The following is a 20352-nucleotide window of genomic DNA, read 5'->3' on the forward strand; positions in this document are numbered from 1 at the left end:
ATGGAGAGAAATCGTGGGTCACTTTAGGGACAATGGGAATTTAACATAGAGTTTGGGTCTGTCTAGGGACAAGGGAAATTAACATGGGGAATAGAGTTTGGGCTTTTGGGATTTTTTTAAAAATTTTTTTAAATTTAAATTTTAATTTAAATTTAAAAAAGAAAAAAAGGGGTAGGCAATGGAAAGGCTATCTCTTTTCGAGAAATATGGCTGGTCCTGAAAAGGGCCTTTGGGTTTATGTTAATGTATTCATTAACATAAAGGGCACCGCATTGATCTTCTTCTTGTCCTTAGGCTGCGTTTCACTGCAGGACCGTAAATCAGGACTCTTTTGAGGCATCCTTGTCTTTCTACGTAGATCCTACGTATCCACAGACTGGTGTTTGTCCTGTGGACAAAAGTCCACTTGGATCGGACATACATGGGTATGTCCGTCCGGAACATCATGGAAGACACAAGCGTAGAAGATTGCACATCGGTCCACATCTTGAAGCGACGAGAACAAGTGAATCAATGCACTGAACTGCGCTTATTTATAGGTAGAGGCAGGATTGAAACAGATTGAGTTCATTCACCAATCCAAACACGCGTTACAAAATTCAGTCAGCCCGCATCCAATCCGAAGAGAGTAGTCTGTGACGTCAGTTGGTCTATATAGATTCGCTAGCGCTTGTGTGCAGTCAATCTATGCGACAGTGATTCAACATGACGGAAACTCAGAAAACGATCCATTGGGGTGCACCAGCAGGGGAGACTGCCCAAGGGAACCCGGACTTACTTTCAGAAGAGGTGAATTGGGATTTTGTGGATTTTCTTACCTCGCAAGAATTTGTTCCGGAACCTTCGTTACCTTCTTCATTACCGCAAGTGGAGAATTTTAGACAGAGACAGAAAGAAGAATTGGAGAAATTTATGCAACGACAAAAGGAAGCGGAACAAGCTTTTCTCCTACAGCAACAGCAACAGCAACAAGAAGAGGTAAGAAAAAAACAACAGCAAGAAGAAGTAGCAGCAAAGAAACAAGAGGGTGAAAATCAAACGGCTACGGTACTGTTGGACATTTTAGCGGAGTTAAGAAGTCTGAAACAAATGTATCAGACTTCTTTATCACGACCGAAGAGAATACGACCTTCCCGAGCTAAACACACCAACCCTGTGACTAAGCCTGTCGTACCACCCTTAGTGATTTCAACCCAATCATCAGAAGTAGGCCTTGGCCGTGGCAAAGGCTTAAGGCAGTTAAAGTTGATTGGTTAAACTCACCCCTACACCAAAATAAAAAGGCCCTTTTCAGGGCCACCCACATTTCTCGAAAAGAAATACAATTTCAATTTGCCAATAACTCAAAAATAAACCCCACCCATTTTACCCTTATAGTACGTGTCTGTGTATGAGTGCGTGAGTGTAGCTTCTTATTTTAAAATCAAAACTCAAAGACACTTACCTTATATCATTCATGTATTCTTTTATCCATTTTTTACAATCCAATTCACAATTCACCACAGAACACTTTAATTAAAAGTTCATTGACTTCTTCTTTCTCCTTGTTTAGTCTCTCTGTTTTTTAATTTCTTCACCGTTTTTTCCTCATTTTCTTCCCTTCTTCTTTTCTTCTCCTGTTTCTTTGCTTCTTTTAAATAGAATTGTCTTCTTTCTTCCTCTTCTTCCTCTGAAGAAACCCTCTCTTCTTTCGAAGAATCCCTCTCTTCTTCCGAAGAATCCCTCTCTTCTTCTGAAGAATCCTTCTTTTCTTCTGACTCCTCTTGTTTCTTTTTTGGGCAATCTGGAGACCAATGTCCTTTTTCTTTACAATAATAACAGGTATCTTGACTTTTGTCTTTTTTAGCCCCTGTTTTTTTTCTTTTTTGACGGTCTGGACACTCTGAAGACCAATGCCCTTTCTTCTGACAGATATAGCAAGTATCCTGACTCTTATCTCGAAAGGAAGGAGAGTAGTCCGTCGGCTGGTCTGAAGAGAATTTTCTAATGACCCCTCGCAAAGCTCTGACGAAACGTTCCATCTGGGTAGTCTCTTCCATCGTTCTCCTCGGTTTGAGAGTGAAATGAATAGTGAAAGGACAAGACACACCCTTTTTATATACGCTGGTTTGCCATGACTATAAATTAGTCTATGGTGTTTGAACTTGAGTCATTTGACGTTTTGCACTCAAGATGAAACGATCCTATTCATTCGAGAAGAAAGAAGAAGAAGAAAGTAAGAGGCAGAAACGTGATCTATCGCCTCGTACCAGGGCTGAAATCTTGGCACAAATTCATGCCAGTGATTTTGAAGAGGACATGAGTGAACCAGAATCCGAACCCTCTAAACCAAGTTCACCACCCTTAGTCAACCCTGAAAAGTACTATTCCATTCGAGAGACGGAAAAGCGCTCCTCTAGAAAATTCAGAACCACGGCTTACTCCTACACGGTGAAGTTTAAAGATTTCAAGGCCGACGTACCCTTGGAGAAAGCAGAAGGGTTTATCACCGAGATGTGGGATTCTTTGCTCACCGCACTCAAGCGACAATGTCAACCCAAAGAAGACGATCGCTTGACACTATCCATAGATCACGATGGTTTGAAATCCCCTGTTTGGATCGAGTTTAGCAGACCCGCAGAACTAACCCCTTCCAAAGTCATGGACAAGATTCAACACGTACAACAATCTAATGACCAGTTTGACATCACCGATGGTAAAGCCACACTGAAAATGGCTCACGTCTCTCTTCCTCAAGGGACAGGACGCAAAAAGGTCCTACTGGTGAACGACCTTCGCAACACCAAAAAGAGTCTCGTCCGAATTAACAACCCTCAAGACCAGATGTGCTTAGCCCGTGCCATCGTGGTGGGACGAACCTATGCCAACAAGAACGACACGGTAGAATGGAAAAGAACCTGGGAGAACATTCGAAAATCGAACCGAACCAAACAACGAAACGAAGCAGAACTCCTGTTGCAACAAGCTGGCCTGTCCAAAGACACACCCTGTGGCATTCCTGAGATGCAAAAATTGCAAGATGCCCTGGCTCCACGCTACACCTTGAAAGTGCACCCTCAAGAAATGCGCGGGCCTCTGTTGTTTCGAGGCCAACATTTTAAGGACGGAAAATACATTCATGTTTATCATCACGATGACCATTTCGATACCATTACCAGTATCACTGGATTCCTGGGATATGCTTATTATTGTGAGAAATGTGACTATGGTTATAATAACCGAGAGCAACACAAACATTGTGGATGGAAATGCTCAGGATGTTTGGCCTCTCCACCCTGTCTGAGCGAAGAACCAGTGCCTTGTTCGACTTGTCTGCGCACGTTTGTCAGCCCTACCTGTTACCAACAACATTTGAAAACACAAGGTTCACAGAAGAAATGTGCTTGTCAACTCCTGAGATTGTGCCCTACCTGTGGACAAGGCATACTTACCAATAATGCCAAGGCACACGTATGTCGAGGAAAGAAAAAATGTCACATTTGTCACCACATCGTGGACTTGGAACACCAATGCTACGTGCAAAAATACCAACCCCCACCAGAGAAAGAGGACGGTCACAAGAAGAAAGGCAATTTCATCTTTTTCGATTTCGAATGCATGCAAGAGACTGGCATTCACATCCCTAATTTCTGCGTGGCTCATCGAGCATGCGAGAAGTGCATTCAAGAACCTATCTTCAGTCATTACCCTCACTGCAGCAAGATTCCTGGAGGGCGTGAAAAAATCTTTCGGGGACCGAACACGTTAGCCGATTTTGCCCAATGGGTTTTAGACCCCATCGACAAGACGTGGAGCCAAGAGGACATCGAACGTTACGGAGATTGTCATCGTCATGCCACGGTGATGGCTCACAATTTCTCCGGATACGATGGACAGTTTCTTTTGAGATACTATATGGAACAAGGCACCGAGCGTCCTGAAGTGACTTTGAACGGAGCCAAAATCATTTTCATGCAAGTGGGACAAGTGCAGTTTAAAGATTCGATGAGTTACTTGGCCATGCCTTTGAGTCGAATGCTTAAATCAAACGTTTGGAATGACAAATGGCTAAAGGGTACTTTCCTCACTTTTTCAATATGGAAGCCAATCAACATGCCGTTCTACCCCATTTACCTGAGGCTCACTATTACGACCCCGACAACATGCGTACCGAACAACGAGAAGCTTTCTACGCTTGGTACCAAGCTCACGCCTCGGACCCTTTCGACTTTCAGGAAGAAATGCTAAAGTATTGTCGTTCCGACGTGGACATTTTATGGCGTTGCTGTGGAAAATTTCGAGAACTGTTCATGGAACACGGAGGGGTCGATCCTTTGAAAGAAGCCTGCACCATTGCCAAAGCGTGTTCCTTAGTGTATCGACAACGATTCATGCCTGAAAACACCGTAGCTGTCATCAGTCCTCAAACGACCCACTTTGTCAAACGTCAATACTCGGTCAAAGCCCTACGTTGGTTACATTACTTGTGCGACAAGGAAGACAAGTGGATTCAGCATGCCCGCAACGGAGGGGGCGAAAAGACCATCGGAATGTATTCGGTAGATGGCTGGGACTTAGAAAACCCCAAGATCGTGTACGAGTTTAACGGCTGCTTATTTCACGGATGTCCCGTCTGTTACCCTGACCGTAGCACTAAAAATCAGTTTTTACAACGAACCATGGAAGACTTGTACCAGGACACTTGTCAGCGGCGCCTAAAGTTAGAACAGCAAGGATACCAAGTGGTGGAAATGTGGGAACATGAGTACGATCACCGTATGAAAACCGATCCAGAGTTTAAACGCCTCGTGGAAAGTTACCAGTTCATGGACCCGTTGAACCCGAGGGATAGTTTGTACGGAGGAAGGACCAATGCCACCTGTTTGCTGTACCAAGCCGACGAAGAGAAAGGAGAAGAAATCAAATACTTGGATGTGTGCTCGCTGTATCCCTACGTGTGCAAATATTGTCGCTTTCCTGTAGGACACCCACAATTGCTGACGGAACACATCGACCTGAAAAACATTCGACAATACGAAGGCTTGATCAAGTGTAAAGTTTTGCCTCCCACGAACCTATACCATCCCGTCTTACCTCACCATTGTCAAGGCAAACTGATGTTTCCCTTGTGCCGTACTTGTGCCGAAACGTGCAACCAGGACCAACCTTGCCATCACAGCCAGGAAGAACGTGCCTTGACGGGAACCTGGGTCAGCGTGGAATTGTTCAAAGCTCTGGACATGGGATACCAACTGTTAGAAGTGTACGAAATTTGCCACTTTCCCAAGACACAACAATACCACAAGGGTGACCCCACGCAGAAAGGCATTTTCGCCGACTACGTGGATGCCTTTTTGAAACTGAAGCAAGAAGCCAGCGGCTATCCGTCCTGGTGTCACACTCCCGAAGACCAAATACAATTCAAAGAGAAATACTATGAACAAGAAGGCATCTCTTTAGACCACATAGAGAAAAACGAAGGCAGGCGATCGTTTGCCAAAGTGATGTTAAATTGCTTGTGGGGTAAAATGGCACAACGACCGTGTTTACCCAAGACGGAATATTTGACAGAACCTTCCAGCTACTTCCAGATGATTCACGACAAAACCAAATACATGAAACACGTGGACGTCGTTCGAGAGGATTTGATCTTGGTCAATTACGAAGAAGATCTGGACTTTGTACAAGACGACCCTTTTGGAAATGTCATCATTGCGGCTTACGTGACAGCTCATGCTCGCTTAAAATTGTACGAAGCTTTAGAACTGTTAGAAGAACGCGTCCTGTACTTTGACACGGACAGTTGCATTTACATCCATCACCCGATTCAACAGCACCCTGACATCGAAGGAGACCGTTTAGGAGCCTGGACAGACGAGCATCCCGACGACAAGATTCTAAGTTTCGTCAGTGGTGGTCCCAAAAATTACGGCTACGAATACCGGGACAAACAAGGAGAAGTGCACACGACGTGCAAAGTGAAAGGACTGACTCTGAATCATCGTACCAGTCGAGTGGTCAACTTTGGGGTATTGAAAGAAGCCTTGCAATCGGGAGAGGATGGAAACTTTAAAGAGACCACTTATCAACCGAACAAGATTGTACGTTTACCCACTCACCACATCATCAGTCGGCCCCTAGAAAAAGTCTATCAAATCGTGTACCAGAAGCGAGTGAGACTTCCCAATCACTTTACGTTGCCGTACGGTCACGTTGGTATTGGTCTGTATATGAAAAGGAACCCTAGGCAAGATCGATAGTTCACTGTTCATTGAAGTAACTTACCATGTCGTTGACGAAGAAGAAACCAGATTGGTTAGGAGTCAAATGTTGGACATCACCGAGACCAGGGTTTTGAGGCTTGGACACAAGAGGTGGCCCAGTATGCATGAGAGTTATTCAAGGAAAAAAGTTACTTTTCAACCTGTGTTAGTGACGGTGCCAGAAGAACCCGTCACCCAGGACAGGACTGTCGTGGACAGGCCTGAAAGACCCTTTCGGGAGGACACTTGTGTGACCTTACCCCCTACTATAGAACTGGTTAGAACATTACCCAAAACATGTTGTTGTACAGACACTTGTGTTTATTCCACGTTCATGGTTATCATGTGCCTTTTATTCTTGTACTTAAGCCTTTGGCTTTTATGTATTTTTGTCTTTCGTATTCATGTTTGAAAAAAACATTCAATAAACGTGTTCTGAAAAAGTATATAAACTCTTGTCTTGTTTGTTTTTCGTGTCACAAGTGACATTTCTCACACAATGGCTACCTCTGCTGTCTCTGCTCCCTCTTCCTCTACTGTCAAAGTCATCGACGAACACTTAGATCGTGCCAGTTGGGAGGCTTTGTATCTTCGCCATCCCTTTAACATGCTCATTGCTGGACCTAGCGGTTCAGGCAAAACCGAATTCGTCAAACGTTTGATCGAACATAAACATCATTTGATCAATCAACCCCCTCAACGAATCGTGTGGTGTTACAAAGAGTGGCAATCGGCGTACAACCTCTTGCGAGAAAGTCAAGGCGATTCCATCGTGTTTGTGGAAGGCATTCCTAAAGAAGACGACGGCATCGTCTCTGACTCCCGTCAAACCCATTTGGTCATTTTCGACAACATGTTAGGAGAAGACGAAGAAGAAATTAAACTGTGGTTCACGCGCAAAGGGCATCACCGTAATGCCAGTGTCGTTTACATCACCCAATATTTGTTTCAACAAAGTAAAGCCCATCGCACCATCAGTCTCAATGCGCATTACGTGGTCTTGTTTAAAAGCCCTCGAGATAAATCACAAGTGCAAGTCTTAGCCAAACAGTTAGGAACGCCTTGGCTGACTCAGGCGTACGACGATGCCACTCAAACTCCACACGCCTATTTACTCGTCGATTTGAAACCTACGACTCCCGAGGATTTGCTATTTCGTACCCACTTGTTTCACCACTGGTGCCAAGACGGCGGGCCTGTCCTGTACACGTCTCCGTCCTCGACTTCATTTCACTCCACATAAAAAAAATCTATAAAAACCTCAGACCCTTTTTCGTCTGTCTCACTCTCAGTGCGAACATGACGTCCCTTCAGTCGCATCTTCCCGTCAAATTGATTCGTGCCTGGTATGGCATCAGTCGAGAAAAAGATCCACAAACACGAGCTCATGTCTTAGAAGCTAGTCTCAAAGAAGTCTTACGATGGTTCACGGTGACGGCACGTCAATTACTCCAAGGAATCATTCAGATTCCTCATCAAACCAAACGCTTTTTCGATCGAAACAAAGTCGCTTTGGTCCAACTGGCCGATCTCCGCATCAACACTCAAACCAAAAAACAAATCATTTTGAAACCTGGAGGGAGCGGTACTCTAGGAGGGGTCATCATTCGCTCACTCTTAAGATGGGATCCTAATGCCCCCAAAGTTATACCCAAGACAAAAGTCCAACGAAGCCCCAAGAAGAAAAAGACCAGGTCCCCAAGGAGAACTTCTCCAGTGGCAGGACCCTCCTCTGACCAGACACCACCACCCCGGAAAAAGAAAAGAAGCCCCCAGAAAAAGAAACAGAGAAAAAATCCCCAGAAAAAGAAAAGTCCACAGAAGAAAACTAGTCGCAAGAGAGGCACTTCGGCCAGGGCGCAACCTTACACTCGCAAACCACGATCTGCCACGGCAGTGACTGCGTCTCCGGCATCCTCACGTTTATCCACTTCTCCGTTGATGACACCAGGAACTGAAGAGTACTTGGAGACGTTGATCACACCAAGAACTTCTCCGTTAATGACCCCCAAAAGAACTTCCCCATTGGCAGGACCTTCCAATTTAGTGGCAGTGGCTGCTGCTCACAAAGTACCTTCTCCCAAAATCAAAGTTCAAGAAAGATCGGGCATGTTACAAGGTTTACTGGATTTGTCCAAGCAAGAACTGGCTCGATTTAGTCCGTTACGTACCCCTGCACGACGTGTCATGCCTGTCCTCAAACTAATACGACGTCAAGACAATCAGTGGCGACGCGTTCCAGTATAAAAATGGCCTGTGACCAAGTCGGGTATCAGTGTTTTTTAGTGCTCCTGAAGACTCAAAGATGTCACCCTCCAGAAAACCCCAAGGAAAGAAAAGGAAAGGACTGCCACCACGTTTAGCCAAACATGGGGACATGTTATCTGTCCTGTCCAAAGCTTCTCCACCCCTACGAAAAAAACTCATTCAAACAGCCTCCAAAGAGGTCATCGATACCGTGTGCGAATGTTGTTTGAACGTTTTGAAAGGCACGATCCCTTTGTCCAAACACCAGAAACAATGCTTAGGCAAACATCGTCACGTTCTTCGCCAAATGGTTCAAAAGAAAATTCCCATTCGTCAAAAAAAGAAGTTGTTAGTGCAACGTGGAGGTATTTTACCTCTCTTGTTAGGCCCCATACTGAAAGGAGTCTTGGGAACCATGTTGGGAGGACTGGTGGGAGCAAGATAAAAAGGCCTCGGAAGTTCCAAGATCTCAGAATCGACCCTTGACAACCCCATGCAAGGACGAAAACTAGCTTTAGTGCCTTACAAACGATGGATGGAATACCATCGGTGGCAAGAACAACACACCCCGCATTTACCTCCCAATCCCCATTTGACCGAGATGTCCCAGTTACAACACGAATTGCAGTCCTTGATGGATCGCCAAGATTTGTCCGAAACAGAAAAATCGCAAAAGTACGGTCAACTCATACAACGACTGCAACTCTTTCACCAGAAAGCTTTAGACGAAACAGCTCTACCCACTCTGAAAGATTTTAAGACCTTGATGAAAAGTCCAGCACCATCACCAGTACCAGTACCAGTACCAGTACCAGTACCACCAGTACCAGTGACCAAGACAGAAAAAGGAAAAGAAGAAGAAGAAGGGTTTCAAACTCCACCAGAAAAAGTACGCAAGTTAACAACACCACCTACCTCCAGAATTGGATGGATTAAAAAGATGAGGGCCACCCCTTCTTCATCACAAGAGAAAAAGAAAGTGAAGACAGAAGTGAAGACAGAAGTGAAACAAGAACCGATATCCCCCGCTCAGACATCCTCCTCCTCTTCAACACCTATTGCCGGTCGCACACGCAAAGCATTGCAATCCAAGAAAATACCCCAAGAGAAAAAGAGTAGCCTCCTCCAAGAGTGGGTGCCTTATTAACACACCAACCAACACAAAAAATGGAAAAAGTCTTAGCCAGCATTTACTACGATCCCTCCCATCCTGCAGGTTACGCAGGAGTTCAAAAATTGTATCGTGCTGCCAAAACGCAACTGAAAAGTCTCCGTTTACCTCAAGTGCAACGATGGTTACAAGAACAAGCTACCTACACTTTACACAAACCCATTCGACGCAAGTTTTCGCACCCGAGTGGAAGGCATCGATCATCAATGGCAAGCCGATTTAGCCGATGTCTCTCATTTGGCCAGCTACAATCGTGGCTACAAATATTTGTTTTGTGTCATCGACGTCTTTTCCAAATTTGCTTGGGTCGTACCCTTGACTTCCAAATCGAGCAGCGAGTTAGTGCGAGCCCTGCAACGGGTGTTGAAACAAAGCGGTCGTCACCCTCTTCGATGGCAAACGGACAAAGGCACCGAATTTCTGAACCAAGCTTTCCAAAAAGAATTAAAGAAACGTGACATTCATTTTTTTACCACCGAGAATCCCAAAACCAAAGCCAGCATCGTGGAACGTTTTCAACGCACTTTGAAAGAACGCATGTGGAAATATTTTACGCATCACCACACTCTGAAGTACATCGACATCTTACCGCACCTGGTGCAAGCGTACAACCAATCTTACCATCGAAGCATCGGACGTGCCCCGCAAGACGTGACTCCCGACAACGAAGTGCTGGTGTTTGAGCGTCTGTTTGGTACGTCCCCGACGAGGGCTGTCCCCAAGAAAAGTGGAGAGTTGGCCGTAGGAGATTGGGTGCGCATCGGCAAAACCAAACGCACTTTTGACAAAGGTTACTTACCTAACTGGACGACCGAACTGTTTCGCGTCACTGGACGAGTGCATGGCCGTCATCCTGCCGTCTATAAATTGGAAGACATGAACGGAGAAGTGCTCAAAGGAACGTTTTATTTGCCCGAGTTACAACGTGTCACCAAAAAAGAAGACGACGTGTACGACATCGAAAGCATTCTCGAACGCAGAACCCGTAAAGTGGGCAAACGACGTGTCAAAGAAGTCAAAGTACGTTGGAAAGGATATTCGCCCAGTTTTGATTTTTGGATCGACGCTTCGCAAGTCATCGACTATAAAAAGAAGTGACCATCATGCCTTTTCACACAGACGCAGCTATGTCGACCACTCCTCCTTCACCCAGTTCTTCTGTGCAAGATTTACAAAAACAACCCTTGTGGGTGTGGTGTGGAGAACGTGTGCCTAAAACGCAAATCGTCTTTTTCTGCGAAATCTTCGTGGTGTATTGTGTCATCGGGGCAGCCATCGCCAATTTGAGTTTGCAACAAGGAGACAAACAATTGTGGACCATTTTATTGAGCAGTTGCATCGGTTACCTGCTTCCTAATCCCTCCCTGAAATTCACCTCGAACGGGAACCCCGGGAACCTTGTGTCCAGTGCCAGTGCCAGTCACCACTCCAACCACAACCAGAACCCCATTTTGGGCGGAGACACGCCTCTGACGTCCACTAACCCCTCGGACAGCCACAGAACTCTGGAATTATGAGTCACCAAAACCAATTTTACTTAACCTTACCCAGTGACAGTTCCATGGAGGTGTTTCCCAAGAACACGTTGTGCTGTTACACGGCCAAATTACCTCAAGCCATCCCCTTAGATCACGAAGCCCATTGGGAAGTGGCTTTAGTAGAAATGATTCACCCGACCCAAGTCCTCAATGTCCTTCCCAATCAAAATTTTTTTGATGTGGAAGTTCATGACGAACAATTGCAACAGTGGATGGATAGCAATGTCAAATATGACAAGAAAACCCGTACACAAAAGTACACCACCTATCACTTGTTCATTTCCCCAGGCTATTATTTTAGTGGTCAACATTTGGTCAGCACCATAGCCTCCAGGTTTAATGCCGTGTTTCTGAAAGCTTTGGAGCATGTTAACAAAAGTGTCACCATGGAGTACCACAAAACAGCTCGTCGCTTCTTGATGAAATTTGAACGGAGTAAAATCCTGTCCATTTTATTTTGTCCTGAATTGTATGACATGTTGGGCGGAGACATGAACCTGAGAATGAGCATGATGAAGAAAAGCGAATTACCCATCGTTTACGACGAGTCTTTTAGCAAGTTATTTCGTGCCCCGGTAGAACTGAACCAAGGACTGAATTTGATGTTTGTGTACTCCGATGTGGTGGAGTATAACGTGGTGGGACACACCTCCGTACCGTTACTGCGTGTCATTCCTTTCAAAGTGGATTCTGCCACGAACACTGACGAGGAAGGTGGAAACACTTACCACGTCCACCGCGAATTTGTACATCCTCACTATTTGCCTGTCAGTAAGTCGTATTTGGACACGGTCAACATTACTATAAAAGGAGATTTGGGACAAAATATTCCATTCACCAAAGGAAAAGTCACGGTGAAACTCCATTTTCGAAAACGGTTTTCTCACGATTCGTAAGTCATGTATCCAGTGTACCGAGGGGTTGCTCGACATCGAGGACACGGTTTAGGAGATATGTTAAAATCGGCCTTTCGTTCGGTGGCCCCGGTGTTGAAACCGATGGTGACACGCGGATTGCACGCCTTGAAAGATGCGGAACTGACGCAAGGCAAAGAATTTCTCCAAAATGTCATCATCGACAAACAAAACCCTAAAGAAGCCTTCATGAGGGCAGGCAAAAATGTCTTGCTGCAAACGGGCAAAGACATTTTGGGTCACCGAGAAACACCTATAAATGCCCTGCACGCTACCGAGTCAGGCATTCAGCAAGGACAAGGCAGAAAGAGACGACGAAGAAAACACCCTTTCACCAGACTTCAAGCTAGAAAGGCCAAGAAAAGAAGAACCGTTCGAGACTTAGACGTTTTCGATTATTGAGAAAAGAGACAAAAAATGATGCACCGAGAATCTTGCGCTTGTTCCAAGACGGAACTGGATCTGTTTGCCATGCCCCCCACGATGATGACGATGCAAGAATCCCAGTGGGTGGAATTTCACCCCGTCTCCTCACTGACCGATTCCGCTCCCATCGATTTTGAAATCAAAGGACAGCCCGAAGATTACATCGATCTGAATAGCAGTTACTTGTACCTGAAAGTCAAAATTCTAGATAAGACTGGAGGTGCTATAGACGATGAAGCAGTAGCTCCCGTCAACAATTTCATGCATTCCTTGTTCAGTGGAGTGGACTTGTACTTGAATAACAAACTGGTCAGTAGCAGCATGGATACTTACCCTTATCGTGCCTACCTGGAAAATCTCTTGACATACGGAATAGATGCCAAGAACACTCATCTCAATGCCTGTGTGGTATGGGAAGCTGACGAACCTACCAAGTTTGAAATATTGGAAACTGATGAAAAGAAAGACAACAATGATGGATTTGTAGAACGAAGAAAGAGAATCACGGGAGCCGACACAAGTTTAGAACTGATGGATCGTTTGCATTTGGACATGTGGTTGCAAGAAAAGTATTTGCTGAACGGAGTGGATGTCCGCCTGAGACTGAATCGTAGCAGTGCCGCTTTCCATTTGATGGCTGATAGTGACGGTTACAAAACCAAAATCCTAGAAGCCAGACTCTACGTACACCGTGTGGAAGTGTTACCTAAAGTGGGAAACGACATCAGTCAGACGTTGAGCAGAACGACTGCCAAGTATCCCATACGACGCGTGGAAGTGAAAACCTTCACCATTCCCAAGGGACAGCGATCCATGATCGAAGATCATCTGTTCCAAGGACAGTTACCCAAACGTTTGATCGTTGGTATCGTCGAGAATACAGCCTTCAACGGAGCTGCCGAAAAAAAATCCTTTCTACTTTCAACACTTTGGCGTGTCCAAAATCGAAGTCAGTCGCGATGGCAAGACCTTGTGTACCCGACCTTTCAAACCTGACTTTACCAAGAAGAATTACTTGAGATCGTACTTGTCCCTGTACGAAGCCACCGGACAGTTAGGAACCAATACCAGTCACGGTATTACGTACGAGGATTATGCAGGAGGCTACGCTTTGTGGGCTTTCGATTTCACTCCAGACCAAGGCAGCGACGAGGGACATTTCCACCCTATAAAATCCGGCCAGATTCGTGTGGAAATTCAGTTTAAAGACCGAGACCCTGATGAAACGGTGAGCGTCATCCTGTATGCAGAATTCGATAATACCATAGAAATCAACAGTTTGAGAGAAGTCATCCTAGATTACTAGAAACCATGGAAGACTGTTATCCCTCTTTACCTAGTGGAGAAACTTTTAGTGTTGCATTGTTGTTAAAAAATGTTAGAGTTGTTGTTTAGTGTTAAGTGATTTTTGAATAAAAAATGTTGTGTTTTGAAAAAATTGTTTGATGTTATATTGTTGGATTATTGTTAAAAATGTTAGAGTTGTTCTTTAGTGGTAAGTGATTTTTGAATAAAAAATGTTGTGTTTTGAAAAAAATGCCTTTTTCTTTTGTTTAGCTATAAGAATGTTGGATTGATGCTCTTTCATTTCTTACTATCCCTCTCATGACACTCACTAAACGTTGCGACTCAAAAACCGTGTGGGGGATGTTTTCCTTCACGTCCACGCTTTGACTTTAAGAACCGGGTTGTTTCCAGTCTAACCATCCATTGTCGACTCATCCTCCTAAGAAGATGTGCTCCAAACTAGCTAAACTCAACGAAGCCTACGTGAATTTGCATAGGGTCAGACACAGTCTGATACCGAAGCCAGAAGAAATAGAGAATGTGAGAATGTTAAAAATCACTGAAGACCTGATAGAAGAGCTCTTCAGAGAAGAAATGAACAGGGAAAAAGAAGAATGGACAGAGAAGTACAGACTTCAGAGACAGCAGCAACAACAACAATAAGAGCAGCAGCAGCAACCTGAAGCTGACAGAGGCTTTGTCGATTGTCGTATCGACACCAAAGAGTTCTTCTTCTCTTTCCGAAGAAGCAGACCTATCGCCAGAAAGTCTATCCTCAGAGGACATCGCATTCTTAGAAACTAAAAAGAATGCCATAGCAAACAAAAAAAACCAGCCCTTTTCAGGGCTACCCAATACTCTAGAAAAGAAATAACAATCGATTTGCCAATGTGTGTAGGTAGAGTAGTGTGAAAATAAACACTCTTTTTTAAAAAAATGTGAGGGTATGTGTTTGTGTGTTTGTGTTTGTAAGTGGATAAGTAAGTTGGTATGGATAGTAGATTAAAATGATGTCTTTTTTTTTTGGGGTGTTTGAGGTGTAAATTTGGGGTTAGATTGGATTGCTTTGCGTATGTGGATAGTCTATTGAAGTGATTTATAAAAAATTTTAAAATAGTGATGTGTAGCATAAAAAAGTGAGTGAGTGTTTCTTTTAGGTCCACGCGTTGTTGGTTTTTTTTTGGTTATGATCTAGGTAAGATCAATTTTATGTTTTTAGGGGGATGTTTTCCATCACGTCCGCGCTTTCACTACAAATTGAAACTCGCTGGGCAGTCTAGCTACCCTTGTTGATTGATCAACACAAGAATGAATAGCAGAATAAGCAAACTTCTTGAACTCCAGATACATCTGGAATATGTCAGGCGCCTGTTAAATGAACTGGCCGCGAAGGCTATAGTAGAAGAGGAAAGAATGAAGAACGAAGAGGAGGAGAGAAGACAGAGGGAAGAGGAGGAAAAGAAACTAGAAGAGAGGATGTCATACAATATTCCCGAGACAGAGGATTGGGGTGTTGAAACGAATCATCCTCCCTCTGCGCTCCCCAGAAGGTGAAAGGAGACTAGGGAAGAAGATGCGTGTGTGGCGCCAGGCCAGGAAGGTGCAACCATTAGATAGGTGCATCTGGAGTTCAAAAAAAAAAAACAGCCCTTTTAAGGGCTACCCAATACTCTAGAAAAGAAATAACTATCGATTTGCCAATGTGTGTGTGTGTGTGTGTGTGTGTGTGTGTGTGTAGGTAGAGTAGTGTGATTATAAACACTAACTCTTTTTTCATAGTGCGAGGGTATGTGTTTGTGTGTTTGTGTTTGTAACTGCTCACGTAAGTTTGTGTGAATGGTAGATTATGGGTTTCTTTATTGTTTCTTAGCGTATGTGAAGAGTATAGTTTGGGTTTTGTAAGCGCTCATGTAAGATTGTGTGGATAGTAGATTATGGATTTTGTTAATTGTTTCTTAGCTTATGTCGAGAGTATAGTTAGGGTTTTGTAACCGCTCACGTACGATTGTGTGGATAGTAGATTATGGATTTGTTTATTGTTTCTTAGCGTATGTGTTTGTGTGTTTGTGTTTGTGTGTTTGTGTTTGTACCCGCTCACGTACGATTGTGTGAATAGTAGATTATGGATTTTTTATTGTTTCTTAGCGTATGTGGAGAGTATAGTTTGGGTTTTGTAAGCGCTCACGTAAGATTGTGTGGATAGTAGATTATGGATTTTGTTAATTGTTTCTTAGCGTATGTGGAGAGTATAGTTAGGGTTTTGTAAGCGCTCACGTAAGATTGTGTGGATAGTAGATTATGGATTTTGTTAATTGTTTCTTAGCGTATGTGGAGAGTATAGTTAGGGTTTTGTAACCGCTCACGTACGATTGTGTGGATAGTAGATTATGGATTTTGTTAATTGTTTCTTAGCGTATGTGGAGAGTATAGTTAGAGTTTTGAAACCGCTCACGTACGATTGTGTGGATAGTAGATTATGGATTTGTTTATTGTTTCTTAGCGTATGTGGAGAGTATAGTTTGGGTTTTGTAACCGCTCACGTACGATTGTGTGGATAGTAGATTATGGATTTTGTTTATTGTTTCTTAGCATATGTGGAGAGTATAGTTTGGGTTTTGTAAGCGCTCACGTAAGATTGTGTGGATAGTAGATTATGGATTTTGTTTATTGTTTCTTAGCGTATGTGGAGAGTATAGTTTGGGTTTTTATTATATGAAATGAGAAAGTATAGTTTGGATTTTATTATATGAAATGAAAAAGTAGGGGGATGTTTTCCTTCACGTCCGCGCTTTTCGTATAAGAACCCACAGTATTCGTCGTTCAAACCATTCTGCAAAGAATAAAAAAAGAAGATGGCTTCTAACCAAATGGACAAAATGGAAAAATTGCAAAACGTCCTCGACAATTTAGGAATGATAGAGCAAATGTTGGTTAACCTAAACGAGGATCACTATTCTTATAGTCCCCATCGAGTGAAGATGGAGATAAACAATTTACGAAAAATGAAGGTACATGTAATCATCAGTGATCTGTTGAAAGAAATAAAGGAGGAGAAGGAGGATGAAGAGGAAAGGATAAGGATGAGAGCATGGAATGAAAAAATTGAAAAAGAAGAAGAAAATGAAAAGAGGAAGAAAGAAGAGGAGGAAGAGAAGAAGAAAGAAGAGCAGGAGAAAAAAAAGAAAGAAAAGAAGAGAAAGAGTGTTGGAGATAAAATAAGAACTTGGTGGAGAAAAAGAAGAAACTAGAAGCAGAAGAAGAAGAAGAAAACCCAAAGGCCCTTTTCAGGGCCAGCCATATTTCTCGAAAAGAGATAGCCTTTCCATTGCCTACCCCTTTTTTTTTTTTTAAATTTAAATTTAAATTTAAATTTAAATTTAAAAAAATCCCAAAAGCCCAAACTCTATTCCCCATGTTAATTTCCCTTGTCCCTAGACAGACCCAAACTCTATGTTAAATTCCCATTGTCCCTAAAGTGACCCACGATTTCTCTCCATGTTAAATTTCCATTGTCCCTAATCTGACCCAGGGGTCTTTTTAATGCTAAGTCCCATTGTCCCTAATGTGCCCCACTTTACTACTCATAATGTTTAAATGATGCTCCTTGTTACAACATAAAATATGTTCATTGAAACAAATGGTTCACTGGTAAATTGGCAGCAAAGGTCTTCACTGAATTATGTTGCATAAACTATTTTACAATAAAACATATATGATGCATCTCAATTATGAGGAATGTGAGGAGGAGGATTAATAATAATGCAATTTAAGTTATCTTCATAACATAAGTTCTAGCAGATGTGTAATTTTTATGTGGTTCATCATCAGTTTGAAACTGGTCTATGATTTCTGGATCTGGACATATCTGGTCCCCTGCTGTTGTGCTGCTATGGTCTTTACAGTTCATTAGGATATCAGTTACACTTGGTTTACATTTAGAACCCCATGGGATGGAATGCCCAGTTTGAAACTGAGAGAATGGTTAATTATCCATAATATAACTCCTGCAGTTATTATTAGGTTTGATATCAAGGTCTTTCTTTAAAAGCTTTTCAACTCAGGTTCTGTTCTACCATACAGATAAATAAAGTCAAATTCAAGGCTTTCAGATTTGTCCAGTTTGTTTCATGTGTTGCGGCAGACAGACTGTATATTGCCACTGTACCATATAAATATCAGTGCTTAGTCTGCTCTCAGTTGCTGTGGTTTGATTAGTTACAAGTGTCATCACATGTGACTAATTATTGACCAATGTAATGAAACTTGTATAATTAGAAGGCTGTATTTAAAAACTCTAAAGATCTTAAATGTGTGCTAGAGGGTAGGGTTAGCAGTTATACTCCCAATTATGTTTGTGATGAGCAAAAGCAGCTGCACAAATTTGAGCTTTTAGTTTGGTTCTGGTAGGGTCAAAGGATGCAGGTACATTTTACATTCATTTTTTACTAGAAATAGCTATTTTCAATATTTTTCTGTGACAAGGCAACTAAAAGAATCAGTATGTGCCTTATGAATGAATAAAGTTCACTAGTACTATAACAAATTAGCATACTTTTCATCACCCCTCTACCATCAAGATTTTTTTATATTTACCTCTGTAGCAGACACAAATAAAAGTCGGCAGCTCATTTGCAGACTAAGTTACGCATATGATCTCCAATGCTCATCTAACTGTGACAGGCAGTCACCAACAAGCCAACCTATTTCCATGCCTAACTCAAAGTGAATCTGAACCACATTATACATTTAGCTTATGTGTAAATTTATAAATGCTAGGCTTGTGATAATTAGGTTCATGCCTTCTACCTTAAAAATTAGAGGGATGTCAAAATACGAAACTATCCAGTGAGACCTATGATGTTAATTTTAATCCCTATGGGATTTGTGACATAAAAAACCCAAATGCTTTATGTATTAAAAGGTAACTAATGGGGGCAGGATCTGCAGTGAATCAATGGTTAGTATGCTAGACTCCTGATAAAAATGTTTGTGTTAAAATCCTGTTATCATGTCAACCAGGTTACCTACTGCAATGTACCCTTGCCTTACTCCAATTCCCTCAGTACTCAGTAAACAACTAGTGTTGCTGTACATAACAAAACCAGTCCATATTGATTTTTACATATTTTACTAAATCCTGACAAAAATAATTCTCTAAATAAAGAATGATTAATATGTGATGGTCTCGCATGTAATCAAACTCTTCCAAGCTTTTAATGATATGAACCGATTTATCAATGTTTATCAAATTTGCATGAAAAACTATTTCTTATTTGTCATCAAATATGTTCAATGTTTTGATCATATAAGCATTTCTGCTACATTAGATCAAAATAATCTTTTTGTCAGAAATAGAGCCCTTATAGTATTTGCAAGGTCAACCAATCAGATGCAGAATTTGAGTTTAATATGAATGAATATTTTTTTTTACAAAATTGCTCTTTTGCTATATCTTGATGAGATAAATCTATTCACCAAGTCTGATAAAATTAATGAGAAATAGTTTTAAGAGCAGTAGCAAGAATGGCTAGTGAGATGTAGAACCACCACATTATATGCATAGATTTTGCTTATAGCCTCAGACATACAAGCAAATAATTAAAGTCAGATCTAAATTGGATCATAAACACTGTTGTGCAAATCATAAGAAACTCTGCCAATCAGATGCAAGGTCACTTCACTACCATACCTTTATCACACTCATAATAAGCATCATTGTGAAACTTGACTATATAAGCCCAATGGCCAAGCATGATCAAACTTGAATCAGCAGTAGTGGTTATAACCTCATGTATTTGTATGCATCTTCACTTTTTCAATCTAGATCTCATTTATATAAGCATGTATTCTAAGTTTAGTAAAAACTGCACTACATGTATAAATATTGCATGCGGTGGTAACATACTCAGATGAAAGATCACCTTATTATTATTAATGGTTAACACTCATCAAACTTCAAGGACAACTTAATGATTTTAGCCTATATTGTGGAAGTATGGCTTTTAGGCTGGTTAAAAAACTCAACTAATCTTATACATGATCACATGTATATACTTGGATTTTGCTCATTATTAGATTTATCCAAGATGTTGATTCAAGCCCAAAACCAAGTTTTATATAAACAAATTGATCAGAACTATGGACTCCAAAGTAGCTAATTTCTTACTGTTGAAAGACAGAAGGGGATGTGAAATAAATAACACACTCTGGACCATTACATAAACCCACTTAGCCTTTTGACCAGTTGAGATAAAATATCAACAATAATGTTAAATAAGATTGACAAATTATGTTTTCTCACATTACCTCTGGCCCTTTTCAACATGGATGGTATTTTTCTTCCACATATGTCAGCTCTTAATTAGTGGCCCTTTCCCATCATGAATGTTGTAGGTGAAACTCTCAGAATTAGGCTTTTTAATTTATATCTGTAGAAGAAAAAAAAACTATTGGTCTGCATATATCAATGTCACCATTTCTGTATTAGATTAAAATACCATATGTGTGTGTGTGTGTGTGTGTGTATG

At 42.1% G+C, this 20352-nt stretch overlaps 1 protein-coding gene across 2 annotated transcripts in view; it reads right to left on the reverse strand.

The window, feature by feature from the left end:
• LOC149773041 (uncharacterized) overlaps positions 1–20352 on the reverse strand; it is a 31080-nt gene that overhangs the window by 9426 nt on the left and 1302 nt on the right. For both annotated transcript variants that reach the window (XM_089946856.1, XM_089946855.1), the window contains exon 2: positions 20132–20253. In XM_089946856.1, coding sequence (XP_089802982.1) covers positions 20132–20150 — 19 coding nt within the window. In that variant the 5' untranslated portion in view covers positions 20151–20253. The remainder of the gene's footprint in view (positions 1–20131; positions 20254–20352) is intronic.

Source organism: Sinohyriopsis cumingii, unplaced genomic scaffold, assembly GCF_028554795.1.
Source record: "Sinohyriopsis cumingii isolate HCF-2022 unplaced genomic scaffold, ASM2855479v2 utg000913l, whole genome shotgun sequence".
In the NCBI taxonomy this organism is placed as follows: Eukaryota; Metazoa; Mollusca; class Bivalvia; order Unionida; family Unionidae; genus Sinohyriopsis; species Sinohyriopsis cumingii.